At 40.9% G+C, this 18,770-nt stretch overlaps 1 protein-coding gene across 1 annotated transcript; it reads left to right on the forward strand.

Annotated features, from left to right (window-relative positions):
• The first annotated feature begins 383 nt into the window (after nt 1–383).
• On the forward strand, nt 384–12,625 carry LOC103370719 (tyrosine-protein kinase receptor Tie-1-like). The gene is made up of 13 exons (XM_008299854.1): nt 384–741; nt 1,247–1,537; nt 2,375–2,568; nt 2,728–2,874; nt 2,990–3,053; nt 3,922–4,032; nt 6,323–6,513; nt 6,894–7,007; nt 8,259–8,329; nt 9,329–9,369; nt 9,486–9,582; nt 9,663–9,762; nt 11,586–12,625. The coding sequence occupies exons 1-13, from the start codon at nt 384–386 to the stop codon at nt 11,655–11,657; spliced, it is 1,851 nt and encodes a 616-aa protein (XP_008298076.1). The 3' UTR covers nt 11,658–12,625.
• Nucleotides 12,626–18,770: the final 6,145 nt, after the last annotated feature.

Consider the following 18,770-nt stretch of genomic DNA (forward strand, 5'->3'; position numbering starts at 1 on the left):
GTGGGAAAAGAGGCATTTCTGCTGGCTGGAAATGAAGTGAGATTGTTGTGTTTATGTGGGAGTGCACCTTGAGAAGGACCACAGTACAAGTTCAAAAATGCTGAACTTACACCAGCTGTCTATTCATTTTTATTGAGCTATTTAAACCTATGAAGGGCATTGAAGCCGGCACATCTAGGAGACAGGAAAAAAAACAGTCAGTTAAAAAGCAAATAACACAATTGGAATATCCACATGATAACATTGTGGAAACGGCCCCATTGCAGAAATTTCAAGTGAGTTCCTTAGCACCTGAGAGCTAACAGTGTAAGCCTCCGCTGCCCCCTCTTTCATGCAGCTCTGGTCAAAATACAAGTTAAAGAAACCACCCAGTTCCATTCAAAATGCACAAGGAGCTGGTAATCCCCTCAGCTCACCCTGTGTTCTCTGTCGCTGCAGAGCCTACAGTCCAACCTGAGATTGACATCAGTTCGGTGGAAGGCCGCAATGCTACCGTTCGCTGGCGACTGCCTCCCAACAGTGGCGTTAATGCTGCCACGGCCAGTGGCTTTTTAGTGCGGCTCTTCGGGCCGCCACCCGACAGTGAGAAACTGCTAGAGGAGACCACCCTGCTCAATGTGCTCTCCACCAAGTTCCACAAGCTGGAGTATCAGCAGGACTACACCGTGGTGGTGCGTCTCATCAACTGTGGCAGCCTTGGGCCACCCTCCAAACCCTACCACTTTCGCATCAACAGCCAGGGTAAAGAAAACCTCTGCTGCTGGTTGGGAACAAGCTACAGGGAAGGCTGCTTTTAAGTGCTGCAGGATTTCCAAAGCAGTTTATATTGTATTTACAGTGGTGTTTGGCAAAGCACGAGGTTAATGCAATAAATCGTATATTAAAAGCTCATGATGAATACTTCAGTAATCATCTTAAACTGATTGAATTTAACCTCAATAAGGAGAAGGAAAATTAACATTGATAAGAAATTCTTGCTGATTGGTGCTTGCTAGTTCTTGGTGACTCTCTCTCTGCCCACAAACTATGTGTGAATTGAGGAAAAGTTTATCAGCTGAGAGTTGTGAATCCAGAATATGTTTTAGCAAGTCGGGAACAGATCTATTTATTGGAATGACAATTAAATCTTTCATTTTTTTATCGTTGGTGTTAAATGTTTGTCAGTGCAACCAAGCTGAAAGTCTCTGATGGTATCAACTGTTTAATTTTTAGAATATAATGTAATGGAATAATTTCTTTGTCTCAGGACCATCATCCCCTCGCAACGTCCAGGCTCTGCCTCTGTCAGTGTCAGCCATCCAGGTGAGGTGGCAGCCCCCCGAGGATCCCAATGGAGGCATCATTAAATACATCATAGAGTACCAGCCGGTCGGCCAGGGGAGCCCTCACCCTTGGGTGGACACGGACGACGGGAACAAGACCACCAAAGATGTCACGGCGCTCAATGGCAGCACGCTTTACCAGTTCAGAGTGAGGGCGTTCTCCAAAGTGCCCGGAGAGTGGAGCAAGTTTGCTCAGGCAATGACACAGGGGGACGGTGAGTGGAAATGTGTTGTCCTGTCAGCTACCTTTATCTACACTGTAAGTATAAATAATAAAAAATATCTAAAAATATATTTTTTTAAATAACTGCAAATATCTGCAAAATGTTATTTTTGCTGATTTAAATACAGTAAAACTGTACATTAAGGGTCAAATGTTATGTGAAAGAACTGATTTCTATTTGTAAAAATACTCATTATTAATGTGGATGTAACAGTTTGGGGCGGTTTGTTTTTTGTTTTTTTCAGGATTACGTGTAAAGTTATACTTTATCATGTGCTTTTATTATTTTTTATCTTGTTATATTCTGTTTATTTCTTACTGTGTACAAGTACTAAAACAGAACTTATGCTGCAAATGCAGTCGTAGGGCATTTCTAAGCCTGATATATTGGTATTTTGTAAGTTTGGATTGACGTGAAAATCATATAATCATATAATTGTAGGACAGCAAAAATGTAAACGTTGTACATTATTAAAATTAGTTGTCTTTTCAAAGAAATTGACCAAATAGTCCAGTGTACTTCTACAAACTAAGAGCTTTTTATGGTTACTTTGATGTAACATTTATTTTCTTTTCACAGTAAAAATAGCTCCCAGTGGAAAATCTCTTCACTACGATATTTGTAGCCAATAATGTTCTTTTCCCAGGTGGAGTTAAGCAGGACCACCCACACAGAAACAGGGATTTATTCATTCCAATAATATGTCTGCACTACAACAGTATATTTATCTCTACTGTCTGAAAATCATCTCTATCTTTCTTCTTGGCTCTTCTTTCCATCTTGGCCGCCCCATCCTCCGTTTCCATCTCTTCCCGTCTGCTTGAGAAGGCCTTCAGAGCTTAACCCCGACCACCCAGGGTGTGACTGGGAGGCCTGCTGTGGACAGTTACCAGCTGCTGGTGGCCGTGGTGGGCTCGGTGACTGTCACCTGTGTGACTATACTGTTGGCACTGCTGGCTCTGTTCTTCATCAGGAAGACGCTGCTCAATCGTCGCCGCACCTTTACTTACCAGTCTGGATCGGTGAGAACGCGCCACTGCTTAAGATTTTTTATTCATAATTTTTGGAAAACTGATGGATTTACTTAGGGAGTGGTTGTCAATTGCAATTTATGTGACAAAACTCAGATGAGAGAGTCTGGTCTTGTATTTTTGCTGACTTTAGACTGTTTATATCACCAGGGCGAAGAAACTATTCTGCAGTTTAACTCAGGAACTCTGACTCTGACACGAAGGCCTAAACCCACACCAGAGCCCCTCACCTATCCAATCCTCGAATGGGAAGACATAAAGTTTGAAGATGTCATCGGAGAGGGCAACTTTGGCCAGGTCTTTAGACTCCTACTGCACATTCTAAATATGTAAAATGATTCTCCCGTGGTTGCTGCTGTGCTTTTTTTTGCATAGAGTCAAACATTTGAGCTAACAACAGTTTCAAAATCAGGTCATCAAAGCCATGATCAAGAAGGATGGCAACAAAATGAGCGCAGCCATCAAGATGCTTAAAGGTAAATATGGCACACATTCACCTGAAGGCAGAGTATACAGGTCTAATTCAATACACTGTCCATTTCGGCTGTGCATTTGATATGTTTGCTCAAGAAAATTGGTGTTTGCGCACAGCCCTGGTCAGAAAGATGTGATATGACCAATGCCACCACCCCCAAAATGACAATCATCTACTTTAGAAATAAATCTGGTCAGTCGAATTCTTGGACTGACTCAAACATGGTGTCATGCAACTGTGTGGAGAGTATCCTGTTGGATGTAAAGCTATAAAAATAAATTGTTTGTGGGCCAGTCACCAAATTCTTCAGATTCAGATTTAACTGGCGATTCTATTCAGTTTTATGTCCTGGTGGCCTTTAAAAAGAAATTAGAGTATGACTTTCTCCCCATTGATTCAGATAGGGCCTGAAATAACTGCCTGGGGTCAATACCAAGATGGCTGCCCAGTGGCGAGACTTGTCCTTTAAGGATTTTGCCCTGGCTGTGTAATGGTGGCTTATTATTTCAGTGTGTCTTGTGCATATTCTTGCTCAATCATAGTAGAGGGAGAAAGTAAGGGGGAGGAGAGATGTAGAGAAAAGGGGCAGTGGGTGCTGAGATGGTAAATCTGGGGCATGCAAATTATCTAAAAATGCAAACTTGCTAAATATCAACAAGCTTTCTCCCCAACCAGAGACTTCACTTTTGAACACTTACAAACACATACGGTGTAGACACATGTATCACACACAAGCCCACTGACCCACAGAGCACCGTCGAGGAGAGCACGCTCTGACTGATGCGAAAACTTCATTTCAAAGACGCCGACCGAAGATTGCTTTGCTTGCACTTTGTTTAACGATGCCGTGCGTGCTGTTCCTCCTGCAGAGTTCGCCTCGGAGAATGACCACAGAGACTTTGCAGGGGAGCTGGAGGTGCTGTGTAAACTAGGCCAGCATCCCAACATCATCAACCTCATCGGAGCATGCGAGAACAGAGGTGAGTGAGCGACATCTAGTGGTGGTACTGAACATTGAGTCTCTGTCAAGTTGGGATTTCTAAGCCACTGCTGCTGGCAGCGACGGTAGTCCACAAGTTGCATAAAGTCACAAGTTTAAAGTTAACTTCCTGAGTCGTTCAAGAGCTTTGATCAGTTGTCATAGAAATAGATGAGAAGTTCAGATGCTTTTGTGATTTCATCTGTAGTTTTTGTAGGTAGCCTGTTGTCATAATAAAAATGATGGTGTGCATTACAAAATACATGCAAAGTCTGTCCAAAGAGTTGAAGGGTGTAAATGTACTTTTGTTTTTTTTTTGTTTGTTTTTTAAATATACTGTATGTCAGGAGTCTTTATCAAGGACTAAAAATCCTGAGCAGATTCCAGTTCTATCCTTACTTATTGAGCTCCTTCCTCCCCAACATGCAGCGCTGTTCTTGAACAGGTTAAATTCTTCTCCCACCCATCCCATCTGCTTCTCAGTCATCTGCACCTGGAAAGCACCAGAATGCGTCCAATCTAAATAATGTTTGCTTGCCAGAAGCATTTGCGCTATCACATTTGTTTGATTTGTCCTTGCGCCTCACAACTAAACTGCTGTGGCATGTATTTATGTATTTGTACAAGGTTTCCTTGGAACCACTTCTTACCATGAAGGATCAGTTTTCACCAGCTACATCCAGTGGTCTCTAAAGTGAATAATTGAATTACTTTTGTTTGATCAAAGATGGATAACATGAGAGAGGAAATCTAGTGTGTAAAGAACATCAGTAAGGACATTACAAAACCAAATCGGCCTTGAAAAATAAACATCTGACTAGTTCAGTGTGTCTCTCCAGCGGTCTCACTTTCAAGTAGCGTTTTACTCTGCTGGCCTTCACTTCACAGTGTTTACATCTGTTGGTTAACTTCAAGGTTTATTCAGTGATACAAGCACAGAATAGGTAGATACCTCCATTGAAGCAGCAGATGCAGCAATGCTTGTTAGTGTAGCTTTGAACAATCATATAAATACCTACAGATTTACAAGTATTCAGAGAAAACCTGCAGTCTTCACTCAGTGTTGTGAAAAGATCAAAAGAGAAGGGATGGGGTGAGGACAAAGGAATGTTATAGGGAGGGAGGAAAGCAAGAAGAAATGTTAGAAGATAAGACAATAATGAATGTGACCAAGAAAAAGTACTAAATCCTTTCAGGAAGTAATATTTCTTTCTCATGCAATTTGCAGGTGTTCTTCCTGTGCTGCCTCCCATTTTGCTTTGAGTAACTTCTAAGGGAGAAGCTGTTAAGAGGGATTTCATTGCAAAAGAAAAAGTCAGTGGCTTCCAGTGAAAGCTGTTACTGAATTGCTGTTTTGGGAATTTTGGGAGTTTTCAGCCTCAATTTTTTTTCTCTCCCAGTTTTGGGTTTTTACACACTTGATCCATTCAGCATCTGTCTATCATTTTTGTGAAATGGGTAATATCGTGTAGTTTCTCACTCACTTTGTCGTCTTACTGCTATCTGGAACAAATTTGCTCTCGCTCTCATATCAACATACTGGAGGAATTAGGTGTGTCCTGGAGGAATTCAGCACTGAGCTGCTGAGTGATAATAGAGGAGGGGGGAATGAACAGAGGAGATATTTGATAGATACTCAAATGTCAAGAGGAAGATAAATACGCCCTGCATGAAGGATATGATTTATCACTGCTTCATTTTGAGAAATTGATTTGGAAAGAAGTTGAAGTAGGACACACAGTATGTCCTTGAAGAACAGAGGTTCTTGTCGTTTCTGAGTAACGTGACTAACTTATGTTGGCACGCTTCCTGGTCCTGGTGAAATCAACATGAAACCCCTCCAATATCTACAAATGACTCATGACCTGTAGGAACTCTGACTTTGGCTTCATCAACAAGCTTCAGCCATCTGTTTGAGCTCTGTTAAGATTTTACAAAAGCTCTGCTCTACCTCTGATGTGTCAAAACCAAATTGTTGAAGGCCAAGTCCTTCACCGGCAGGAGCTGGGTTTCCTGCCGGGCTAATGCCAGCAGGACAGCGAGGCCACACTCACAGTTTTTGGATAAACTAAAACGATATTGTCATTGTGATAGTCTGGCTGAGCTACTAGCAACTCGTACAAAGAAAAGGTGAAATGTTTATTAGCAGGATCCATGACTTCTTTTAATGACTATGGGACTTTACAAGGATTTCACAAGGAGCTATTTCAATACAAACTGGAAAACTATCTAAAAATGATCACACAGTGTTCTTATAAAATCCAATTTGTGTCTCTCTCTGTCTTCTGCAGGTTACCTGTACATAGCCATAGAATATGCTCCCTATGGCAACCTGCTCGACTTCCTGAGGAAGAGTCGTGTATTGGAGACCGACCCTGCCTTTGCAAAAGAGCATGGTACTGCGTCCACCCTCACCTCCCAGCAGCTCCTGCAGTTTTCTGTGGACGTGGCGACTGGGATGCATTACCTCAGCGACAAACAGGTAGAAGGAGGAACGGCATGCACATGTGGCTGCTGATCCAAACATGATTTTAAATCTGATTCCTCTTTAAGTTGCCTTTTGGTAGTTAGTGTTGTGATTACAAAACATCTGATTTACAGATTTTTTTTGATATGTTTAGAGTATTTAGAGTGGAATCTTATCTTGTTGAGATATTTCACTGTGCAGATATTACAGTGTCAGGCAATTCAATAGTAAATGCTGTGTTTTACTAAGAAAAACTGTCCTATTCCACTCACTGTGTTGACCCATTTGAAAAACATGTAGCATTACATTGAGTTAAATATTTAAGCATTTCTGTTTAAACACACTATAATCCCCAGTAATGACTCTGTTTTCCTCCTCCACTCTCCTGGCACTAGTTCATCCACAGGGATTTGGCAGCGAGGAATGTTCTTGTCGGGGACAACCTTGTAGCGAAGATAGCAGACTTCGGTCTGTCCCGCGGTGAGGAAGTTTATGTTAAGAAGACAATGGTGAGTGGTGGGGTCTTGTGCTGTTATCAGAAGTTTCAGAGTCTGTTTTGCCTTCAGCCTGCAGAGGAAACTAGTTGTTGGAGACACAAGTACTTCTGCACTGCATGAATTTTCACTTTAATAAGAGCAGATTGCATCGGCTGTCGTAATGCACACGCCTCTCACATGTCACATCATGATAGTAATTAAAGTTTTTTTATTTGAAATAGCAAAAGACAAATGTGCTGCAAAGACAAACAGTCACAGACATTTACCAGCAGATTGCAGCACATGATGTAATTTTGTGTTAGCAGAGTGTAATATCTTCAGTCTGTCAGTTCATTAACAAGACAAATGGGATCAACTGTAGAGGGCAGTCATGTGTAAATATGTCAACTGTGGCGTAGTGGTATGGGAGCAGCGTAATACATTGATCGAATAGGCAATGTGGAAGACTAATTCAGATTTAAGCAGTTTTTTAATGCCTTCTTCCTTTGTTATGTTTTCAATCCCCTAAACCCCAAATCTGCCAGCATGTTATCTTGAAGCAAAATCACCAACATGATCTGATTTATTCGAGCCAGAAATCATGAAAACAGACAGAATTATTAGACTTTCTGCTAGTCTTTAACTTGTGATCTGTGACATGTAGCAATTTGCAAAAATGAACCGTATCTAAGCATAGAATTGAAGTCTTCCATCAAGGTCACTCAATTTTACATGTCTCATTTAAAAAGTTGCCTAAAAAATAAAGCATTTGCTCAAATCAGATTCTGTAAAAACCAAAAAATTCCGAGCGCCTCTGTGCAACTGTGTAATCATTAGCAACTCAGCAGCAATCAACAGTCTTGTGACAAAAATTTAGGGATTTTCAGCTGAACTGGACTGAACTGCAGGCGCTGTTTACACAGAGCAGAGAGGGAGACGTATGGAAACAAATGAAAAATGTAAATAGTAAAGTATCTTACAGCATGTGAAGTCTTTTCTTTCTAGTGTTTGTAACACATGAGGACACTTGGAAAAATGCTGTACATGTTGATTCCAGATCCTTTCATATTTAAAAAAATATATGATCTAAGAAGTGCAATTCTTCATCACACTGTTTCCATAGAGGTGCAAGACTTTATAGTTCAGTAAAAACTAAGCATGCAGTGAGTAAAAATAAGACAGGGGCAAAAAAAAACTGCTTAGGTTTTAGAGGATTAATATTTAGACTCTGACTCCGATATACATGGCAGAATGTTTGATATGAATGTGCTGCTTGGTTTTCAGGGGAGGCTGCCGGTTCGCTGGATGGCCATCGAGTCCCTGAACTACAGCGTGTATACATCCAAGAGTGACGTGTGAGTTACTGTTTTAACTCAACTAACATAAATACTGACTTTAACAATTGTATCTACGGCAACAGGAGTTTCTTCAGGGCAGGCCAGGTTTACATTGTTTGTCACAAATATTTGTTTAATATTTTGTCTGCATTTAAAGCACATGGTGACTGTAAAACAATAGCCAACAGCTCACAATAATCATAAAGCTTCCTTCTTGTTTCTTCTTTAGTGTCACTTACTGAAAACATTTCAACTTCTAGTGAAGTTTCAATGTTGTGCACCACAAAGGGCCTTGCCACAGAGAACAACAAATCATGCCTCTGTCAGTGGCGGAGTGATAACAGTGTGCTGTGTAACTGATAAGCACAACCAGGAAGCTTTGGGTACAACATAGCAGACAGACAGAGACGTTGGTCTGTCAACTGGAGCCTATTTATACAAAGCAGAGAGCGAGCGAGAAGAGCTCAGGACAGCTAACGGAAAGAAGTGTGATGGCTGACCGTAGAGTCACAGAGTTGTAAACACTGTAAACACTGTACTGTGTGTGAGATAGTGGGAGACACAGAGCAGAAAAGAGACAAGATTAAAGGACAGACAGACGTCACAACCAACACCTGCCGTCTTATCTGATCTAGTGTACAGCACGACATGTGAAACTGGTGCAATTTATCATCAGAGAAATCCGCTAATCAGATCGCAGGAACGATGGTGGTTTCATGTTGTTGTTCTTCTTCAGTTTCCGTGTTAATGTTGAAAAAGATCTGCAATGTTACCATAAAAAGATTTGTGTTATTCTTGTGCTTATTCGTTTAATGAATTTGTGCATTTATCCTATGACATGCATTGTAAAAATGGTGCCTTGCAAAAACACTTTGCAAGGCAGAAGATACGATCAACAGATTCATTTATCTGTGTTCACGAGTCAATAATGAAACCGTCGTCTTCTCTTCTCATCTCCCCTGAAGTCTGAACTACATCACTAAGATTTCTGTGTCATCTTTGTATCTTCTCTCCCAGATGGTCTTTCGGTGTTCTCCTCTGGGAAATTGTAAGCTTAGGTAAGTAAGTATACAGTGTAGCATGAACATACGTTATTTGTGTCATCTCATGGTGTGAAGTTGTGTGTAATCAGTATTTTCTCACCTTTAACTTTATTTGTGTGTGTGCATGTCAGGTGGCACACCATACTGTGGGATGACATGTGCTGAGCTGTATGAAAAACTGCCACAAGGCTTCAGGATGGAGAAACCCAAAAACTGTGATGATGAAGTGTAAGTATACAGTATTTTTTAGCTAGTCATTGTCGTTCTTACATCTCTTTTACCACATTCATCTATGTTTCCCTTTTCAGCTATGAGTTAATGAAGCAGTGCTGGAGGGACCGGCCCTACGAGAGACCCCCCTTCTCCCAAATCTCCGTCCAACTCAACAGGATGCAGGAAGCCAGGAAGGTAAATAAAAGAAAGAGAAGAATACAAATACATCCTGCTGCTCTCTTTAATCCAATTCAGTCCAATTCAAATGTACGAACACAAAACTCACATAAAGTCATCTCTGGGCACTTGACATTGTAAAGCCAAGACCTTCCAGTTGTATAGACAAACCCAATATTTCATAATTGAGCAGTGCATAGTAGCAGTGGGGAGGAAAAACTCACTTTGATCAGAAGAAACCTCCAACAGAAGCAGATACAGGAGTCAGGTGACTGCCTGTCTGGACTGGTTGAGGCAGGAGGGAGCAGGTTGGTGAGGTCAGTAACTGGAATGCCCTTTAGTGATACCTGCAGAAAGGTACAGGGAAAGAAAGGTTAGAGAGAACAAAGCATAAACTACTGAAAAAGAATACACAGTTAACTGAACACAGTAGTGGCATGTAAGTATAAAGAGTGAAAGAGAGGAGAGGAGAAGAGAGGTGCTCAGGGAATCATAGGAGGCAACCCAGCAGGCCGGCACCCTGAGGCGTCGTTTAGGTCACCTGAGTCAGTCCTGAAGATAAGCTTCATCAAATAGGAAAGTTTTAAGCCTAATCTTAAAAGCAGAGAGGATGTCTGCCTCCTGAACCCAAACTGGGAGCTGATTCCACAGGAGAGGAGCATGATAGATGAAAGCTCTGCTAGAAATTCTGCTTTTAGAAACTCTAGGAACCACAAGTAAACCAGCAGTCTGAGAGCAACGTGCTCTGTTGGGATACATGCTACTCCTAGGTCTTTAAGATATGATGGAGCCTGTTCATTAAGGGATTTGTATGTGAGAAAAAGGACTTTAAATTTCATTCAGGATTTTACAGGGAGCCAGTAAAAAGAAGTTAATATGAGAGAAATATGATCTCTCTTGCTGGTTGCTGTCAGAACTCTCACTGCAGCATTTCAGGTCAGTCTTAAAGACTTGTTTTATTTGTGAACTAAATGACATATCTTGATCACAAAACAACTCAAATGTTCCTCACATTAGAACTGGAGGAACAAGGCAATGTCATCCAGGGTACCTTAATGGTTCGATAGTGTGTTTCTGAGTTGTTAAAAGCCAATTATAATAAGTTCAGTTTTTTTTTTAATTTGAAACATTACAGGTCATCCAGGCCTTTATGTTTGTAAGACATGCTTGAAGTCTGGTTTCATCGATACACATCTACATGGCAATGGAAATGTAGGCAATGTTTTGTAATTTGTTGCTCACACATTGATTTAAGATGAGATAAAATGGTCACTTCTTTGGTAAAGTCACACCCACACAGTCATACCAAATATTTAATATTACACAAGTACGTTTGACTGTGTTGGGAGGTAAAAAAAAAAATTCATGAATAAACTGCAGGTCTTGGGGTTTAGCAAGAACCCTCAGGATGAAGTCACCTAATGAAGCTGAAGTAGATTAAAACAGGTTTTCACAATGTAAAAGCAAAGCAGTGCAAGTCAGACATTTGGCCAAATTTCTTAGTTGTTACTGACAAAAATTGGACTTTTTTTGCTGTACATATGCAAGGTACTGATATGCTGACATAAACAGGCAGAAATCTGGAACCTCTGGGTTGAGATGACACGTGCTCCATTCTTTCCAGTAGAAAAATGATTTCATCAAAGAACTCTTTTTCATGCACATGTTAAACAAAATAACATTAAGAATTGTATGAAATCTGTGGGTCAGGAGAACACACAAAATCAGTGGAACTCTATATTGTGCAGGCATAGGTATATGAAATTCCCATTTGACGTAAATGTTTCTTTTTTTATTTCCATTTTTACTTTTAAATCACAAATTTCTGTCCATCTTTTCAGGCTTATGTGAACATGGCTCTCTTTGAGAACTTCACCTATGCTGGGATCGATGCCACAGCCGAGGAGGCCTGACTACCAGCCCCCCCAGACCCTAGCATGCCACGTAGCTCCAAGAGGAAGTCGCGAGGGAAGTCACCCCGTTACTGCCACCTCCCTGCCACTCAACGTCAAGACAGGAGGAGTAGACGCTCCACCACAACCACCCAGTTATAGGTGGAGGACTGTGAAAGGACACTGTTTGGGGGTATCGCAGGCATTAGATGTGGAGTATGGCCGGGCCTTCGATGGAAAGATGAAACTCCTTCAAACCTTTCTGGAAATATGGCCTCCTGTCACAATCAAATGAAAGAACTGTCTCAGAAAGAAAGACACAGCATTGTACTTCTTGCTTCGACAAAGGTTACAATGGTGGATCTTTTTCTCTGAGCACTGAGAAAAAGTGACAAATGTGGAGCTATGTGACTTGCTGAAACACCACAGGGTCTGTGGGGTGTCAACGCTGGAATTTTCTCTCCATTGCTCTAAATGGAGAAGAAAATGTTTTTCAAAGGACACAGAATGGATCGCATTCAAGTTCTCAAACAGTCTGAGAGTAAACCAAGACTAATTCTGATGTAGCACTTAAAGCAGCCTCATTTGTGCCATCTGTGTCTATTACTATTTGCCTATCACTGCCACGTGAATGTAACTACTACTGTATGTATTTTTGCCTCATTTAAAAGAACATATAGCTGTAGCAAAGCCTCTTATTCAAATGTAGTCAGAGTTACAGACTGATTTAAATGCAACCCAGGTGGATATTCATGTGTTGTATATGCAAAGTTACACCGCAAGAGTAGTTGTTTGGAAAATGAAATGAAAAACTAATACAGAGCAGCCACTCTACCAGCTATCAGCATTATACATGACCTTTAACACTATGCAACCTAATACTAGCGGTAATATATCCACCGTGTGAGAATGTACAGTATGTGTTCATTACCTGGTTTGTTGAATAAAGGTGTTGCGTGGTGACTGGTCTCATCACCACAAGTAGTTCATCTTCATTTGCTGGTATAATGCAGTTCTAAATGACACTGATGTGTTTTACATTCATAATGCTGACTTTAGTAGGGATGGAAGTTGTTGTGTTTGTGTTGGACTGTTGACCCACTTAACAGTAAACAGAGTGAGGAAACTAACGGCCAGGCTACTGGGGGCCCATGTGTCCTCGGGGAGCTCAGGAACACTGATCAGCCCGCTGCACTGAGCTGATCTGTCACTGGGTTTCCCCCACAAACCGACCGCAAGCACAGAAGTGTCTGTCAAACACAGTTTCACTAGGCCAGCTTCCTGATGACTCCCACTTGTGTGTAATAAGGGAACTAGAACGCCATTAGATGTATTTTTATCCCATGTAACTCAAAGATCTAAGTTTTGCATGTAGTACTTCAGCTTGACTATAGACCCTTATCTGACCTCAGCACCAATTCTCCCCATGTCAGCATTGGGGGGAAATCAAAACATTTTTTTTAAAATCTGCCACACAGCAGCAGGTTTCATCCTAATATATTGTTGTAGGAATGTTTTCCAGGGCAGAACCAAGCAACACTGAAGTTGAATATGTTTACAGACTGCACCATCCATTACCCTGATGTGCCAACAGCTTCACTTTAGAGCTGTGGTCCATCTCAAAGACTTCCTTCAGTACGAAGTGAACACCATTGCTAAGTATTTCTACCTTGAAACCAATGATACCAATCATAGTCTTAAAACACAGATACAGACTTCCAGGGTTTTGATTTTTAACTAACCAAAGAACAAATCCTGTCAACTTGCAGGGTGGAACCTTCTGTATCGTTATTCTTCTTCAGAATTGGTTTCCAGTTCAAATGTTTATGGCTGCATTAGCCCACTATTACAACTTGCCATTGCATAGTGTAGAGCATTTAATAGTGCTTGTTCAAAATCCTAGTTGAGCTGGTGTGCTTGAGGTGTAGTGGCTAAGAAAGGGATGATGACAAGAACGTAGCAGTGTAGAGCTGCATTTAAAGCATATTTAGGCAGGAAAAAGGGATCATTTTTATGGGAAAAAAAACTTCTATGCATGCAACTTTGATACACAAGGAGGGGTTTTTAGGGGCATAATCATGAAGTGGAGAGGCGCTTTAATAACTGTCCACCATTGAGATACATGCAATCATACTGGTAAGGCAGCCGTGCTGCTACTAGATAACAGATGAAACTTTTTTTTTGTTCGAAGGTTGGTTAGCTTGAAAAGCAGGTAAATTTGTTGCGAGCTAAGTTACCACTTTTGTGGAACCTGACAGCTACAGATATGATTGAACATCAGTAAAAACCTGTCAAACAAAGTCCATGCATGCACGGCTACTGCTGTTGGAGGTAAGCCCCTTTAAAGCATGTAGCCAAGTTAACCCCATGTTTTGCTATCAAGAATTATTTAATCCATCTTAGTTTGGTGCTGTTTTTCAAAGCATCAGAAGATGTGTGTTTAACCTCATCCAAGGTAGATGACTTGTTATAAAGGAAGAACAGACGGCTTTAGGTCACCTCAAATGACTTAATTTGAAGAGACAAAAAAACATCAGAAAAACAATACAAACGTCCACCTACATTTTCCATTTCTTTTAACCTCTTAAGACCCGAACTCTTACTTGACATGCATTTTTTAAATTCTGTTTGCTGTCTGATCTGATCAAATAGCAAAGAGAATAAAAACAAAAAAAAATATAAAGAAAATACGGTTGTGTCATTGTAATTAGCATGGTGATGAATGATGGTTTTACGGAGACAGTATCCTTCTTATGCTGTTTTTCTTTAGTCTGATATGTAGTCTAATATGTACTTTATCTACTTTAAAGCGGTAAAAGTTAAATGAATCTAGTGCAAAATGTTTATTAATGTACATATAATACATAATACAAAAATTGCATTATTTCACCTCTTTTAAAGTGTCATTTCTTTCCCGTGAAATCCTCCCTTCTGCTGGGAAATACTTGGAACATTAGGGTTTGCATTCTCAACTACACCCTGCATACTCATAGTCACCGTTCTTTGTTCAGTCTTGTATAAATGATAACTGCTGAGTTTTGATAAGCCTTCTGCAATTTGTCATTTGAGTTGATTACATTTTGTGATGAACTGCACACTAGTATTAACATGTCCAACATTTACTGAATGACCACCTCATAACACTATTTGTCCTAGAATCCATTGCATGCATTTGCTTTTTTTTTTTTTTTGTATTTTGTATTACAACTCCACAGATGTGCCCAAGTATCACAGTCAGTCCCAGATCTCATGACAAGATATCTGCTGAAATAAAATAAGTGATTGAGTTGGCATCCTTGTTTGCAGTGACAAGTATTGCTGTTTGGTGAGTTAGCTGTATTGTTTGAAGAGTTCTTGAGTTCTCAAAATTACAAGAACATACAGACTTGTGGGAAACTTGTGTACAACTTTCAGGGCAGTTTCCTTGACTCATTTTACCATCTAAGCTCCCGTGCTGGTAAAGATTATATCAGCGTGTGGTCAGCACTCACCTACTCAAAAATATGTTTTTCTAAAACCAAACTTCATGCTCGTTTCTTTATCAGTGTGTGATAAATAGCACAAGAACATTCAGACTTTCTGTATAGACAAAATCTATAGTTTCTCTACACACACTCTACGTACTATACTATGAGCAGCTCTCGATAAACCAAAACATCACACCCCATGTCACACAGTTCCAAAAACATTCTATCAAATAAGATGGCTGTATTGCACCCTAAAACATCCTAAATGCCACTTGTTCTGACCCGACATTTGATGTCTTTTCCTAAAGTGAAGAAAACTGCAAAAACAAAAGAACAAATGAATATATTTTTTTATGCTTTTAAGAAAGTGTTAATTTTTTTGTACACTGACACTGTTCTACATCGACATCTTTTGACATGAATTTTAGATCCTACACTGTTTGTCAAATCGGGGAAAATTGTGAACTCAAGGAATCTGTGTCACAAAAGTGATTGCACCCCTCACATTTCTGTAAATATTTTATTATATATTTTCATGGGACAACACTGAAGGAATGACACTCTGCTACAATGTGACGGTAGTCAGTGTACAGCTTGTATAACAGTGTCAATTTACTGTTCCATCAGAACTATTCAATATACAGCCATTAATGTCTGAACCACTGGCAACAGAAGTGAATACACCCCTAAGTGAAAATGTCCAATTTGAGCCCAGTTAGCCATTTTCCCTCCGTGGTGTCATGTGACAGTGTTACAGTGTTACAAGGTCTCAGGTGTGAGTGAGGAGCAGGTGTGTTAAACTCTCATACTGCTCACTGGAAGTTTAGCATGGCACCTCATGGCAAAGAACTCTCTGAGGATCAAAAAAAAGAATTATTGCTCTTGTTGAAGAAATTTTACTCATAGTCCTCATGTGAAGTTTGCTGTAGTGGGTGTTTATTAGTATTCCGGTATACGGTGGGCTCACCAACACAGAGCATGAGTCTGTGAAGGTGGACCGACCCTGAACATCTGCAGAGTCACACATTTATACTGTAAGTCAGAGGGTAGGGGGGGCCTGTATGTAAATACAGAGGGGAATAGAGGTAAATTAACATACAGTTGCTAATCAAATGGCAGGAGGTAAGGGAGGCAATGAACAACAGGGGGTGGAATCGGGTGCTTGTGACAGGAGGTAGGAAAACACATGACAAAAGGTGATGGGAAAACACATGGCAACAGGGAATGAATTCAGGGGTCTTTGACCATCACAATAAAAGAAAATGGCTTTCTTCTTCACTCTACATAAAGATGGCCTAGGCTATAAGAAGATCGCTGAGAAGATTGGTCGACCAAAGGAGTTGAGGGCACATGCGTCATATTCAGAGGTTGTCTTTGGAAAATAGATGTATGAGTGCTGCCAGCATTGTTGCAGAGGTTGAAGAGGTGGGGGATCAGTCGGTCTGTGCTCAGACCATACACCGCACACTGCATCAAATTGGTCTGCATGGCTGTCATTCCAGAAGGAAGCCTCTTTGAAAGATGATGCACAAGAAAGCCCGCAAACAGTTGAACAGTAACGACAAGCAGACTAAGGACATGGATTACTGGAACCATGTCTTGTGGTCTGATAAGATAAACTTATTTGGTTCAGATGGTGTCAAGCATGTGTGGCAGAAACCAGGCGAGGAAAACAAAGACAAGTGTCTTGCCCACAGTCAAACATGGTGGTGGGAGTGTCATGGTCTGGGGCTGCCTGAGTGCTGCTGGCACTGGGGAGCTACAATTCATTGAGGGAACCATGAATGCCAACATGTACTGTGACATCCTGAAGCAGAGCATGATCCCCTCCTTTCAGAAACTGGGCCACAGGGCGGTAGTCCAACATGACAACAATACCCAACACACCTCCAAGACAACCACTGCCTTGCTGAAGAAGTTGAGGGTGAACGTGATGGACTGGCCAAGCACGTCTCCAGACCTAAACCCTATTGAGCATCTGTGAGGAATCCTCAAATGGAAGGTGGAGGAGCACAAGGTTTCTAACATCCACCAGCTCTGTGATGCCGTCATGGAGGAGTGGAAGAGGATTCCAGTGGCAACCTGTGAAGCTCTGGTGAACTCCATGCCCAAGAGGGTTAAGGCAGCGCTGGAAAATAATGGTGGTCACACAAAGTATTGACACTTTGGGCCCAATTTGGACATTTTCACTTGTACTCACGCTTGTTACCAGCAGTTTAGACATTAATTGCTTGTGTATTGATTTATTTTGAGGGGACAGTAAATTTACACTAGTATACAAGTTGTACAATGACTACTTTACATGGTAGCAAAGTGTCATTTCTTCAGTGTTATCCTATGAAAGGATATAATAAAATATTTGCACTCACTTTTGTGACATACTGTATGTCATACACATGTTTTCTATGGAACAGTCATACCAGAGTTCAATGAGGACCCTCAGGAGACCTACCTGCATTAACCTGAGCCGGTTCCAGCTGAGACAGGCAGTTGCTTGAAGTTGAACTACCATGTTTTCACTTGGTGGATGGTTAGCACCGTTGCCTCACAGCTCGAAGATTCCCAGTTTGCGTCTTGTCTGTCTCTCTGTGTAGCCCTGTGATAGACGGGCGACCTGTCCAGGGTGGCCCCCGCCTTCGCCCAGAGTCAGCTGGCGCCACGACCCTCGTGAGGATTAAGTGGTGTATAGGTAATACATGGATGGATGTTTTCACCTGTCTCGAGACAGTAAAAGAGTATCTTACAGCTGAACATAAGGAACAGGGGTCATATTGTACCTTGATACCGTCACAACATCAGACCCTGCAAGAACAAGCACTTGTGATGTTACAAAATAACCTCAAACCAATCAAAACCCACCAATTCCAAGACAAACAACAGAAATTAAAAGAGGGGTTGGTGGGTCACAAGACTATAATAGTAGCAGATCTGCTGTTTTTGTGAGTGAGGTTAGAGCAGCGAGACTGATCTGGTCGTCCAAGATGACCAGTCAGGCAGCTTTGAATGTAAAGACTACAGTTTTCCATCAGCAATTCATTTTTGTTTATTAGTTAAATGTTACTGTTGATTTAATGGTAAGAATTAGATAATAGCTGTGATGATTTTTATTGTGATATAGCGGTGAGGACAGTGTTAGATATAGAGCCTTACTGATGCTGGATTTTGGGGATTGCTAATATAGATTTTTAGGGATAAAAAAAATCAGATATCAGTATGTTTGTAAAAACTTCTGTTTACACATCAGTGCATATTGAACAACATATACACCAATGCTGACTTGTCTGTGGCTAATATCAACCAATAATATCTGCCAACCAATATATGGGTCAGGCTCTAGTTTGACGGTTGTAACATATAGAAATGGTTGAATAACAAACCCCACAGTTCAGGGTCATTTTCAGTTTAAAGAAAACATACTAAAACTTAAAGAATACACTTGCTTGGTCTCAGAAGCATTCATTAAGCATTAATGCATCCTTTAAAAAAAAATAAAAAATGTCAGATAGCCTATAGGTGGGTCAAAACTGAACTGAACCACACTGTGAGGGCACAGAATGTGAACAGTATGTATGGGTTAATGTACCTATTAGACACTTTTGAAACTGGTACAGTTGTGGGAGGTTCTGATTGTTATCAGACTGTCAGATGATCTGCAAGAGGATAGCAT

The sequence above is a fragment of the Stegastes partitus genome, unplaced genomic scaffold, assembly GCF_000690725.1.
Source record: "Stegastes partitus isolate 25-593 unplaced genomic scaffold, Stegastes_partitus-1.0.2 Scaffold31, whole genome shotgun sequence".
Classification (NCBI taxonomy): Eukaryota; Metazoa; Chordata; class Actinopteri; family Pomacentridae; genus Stegastes; species Stegastes partitus.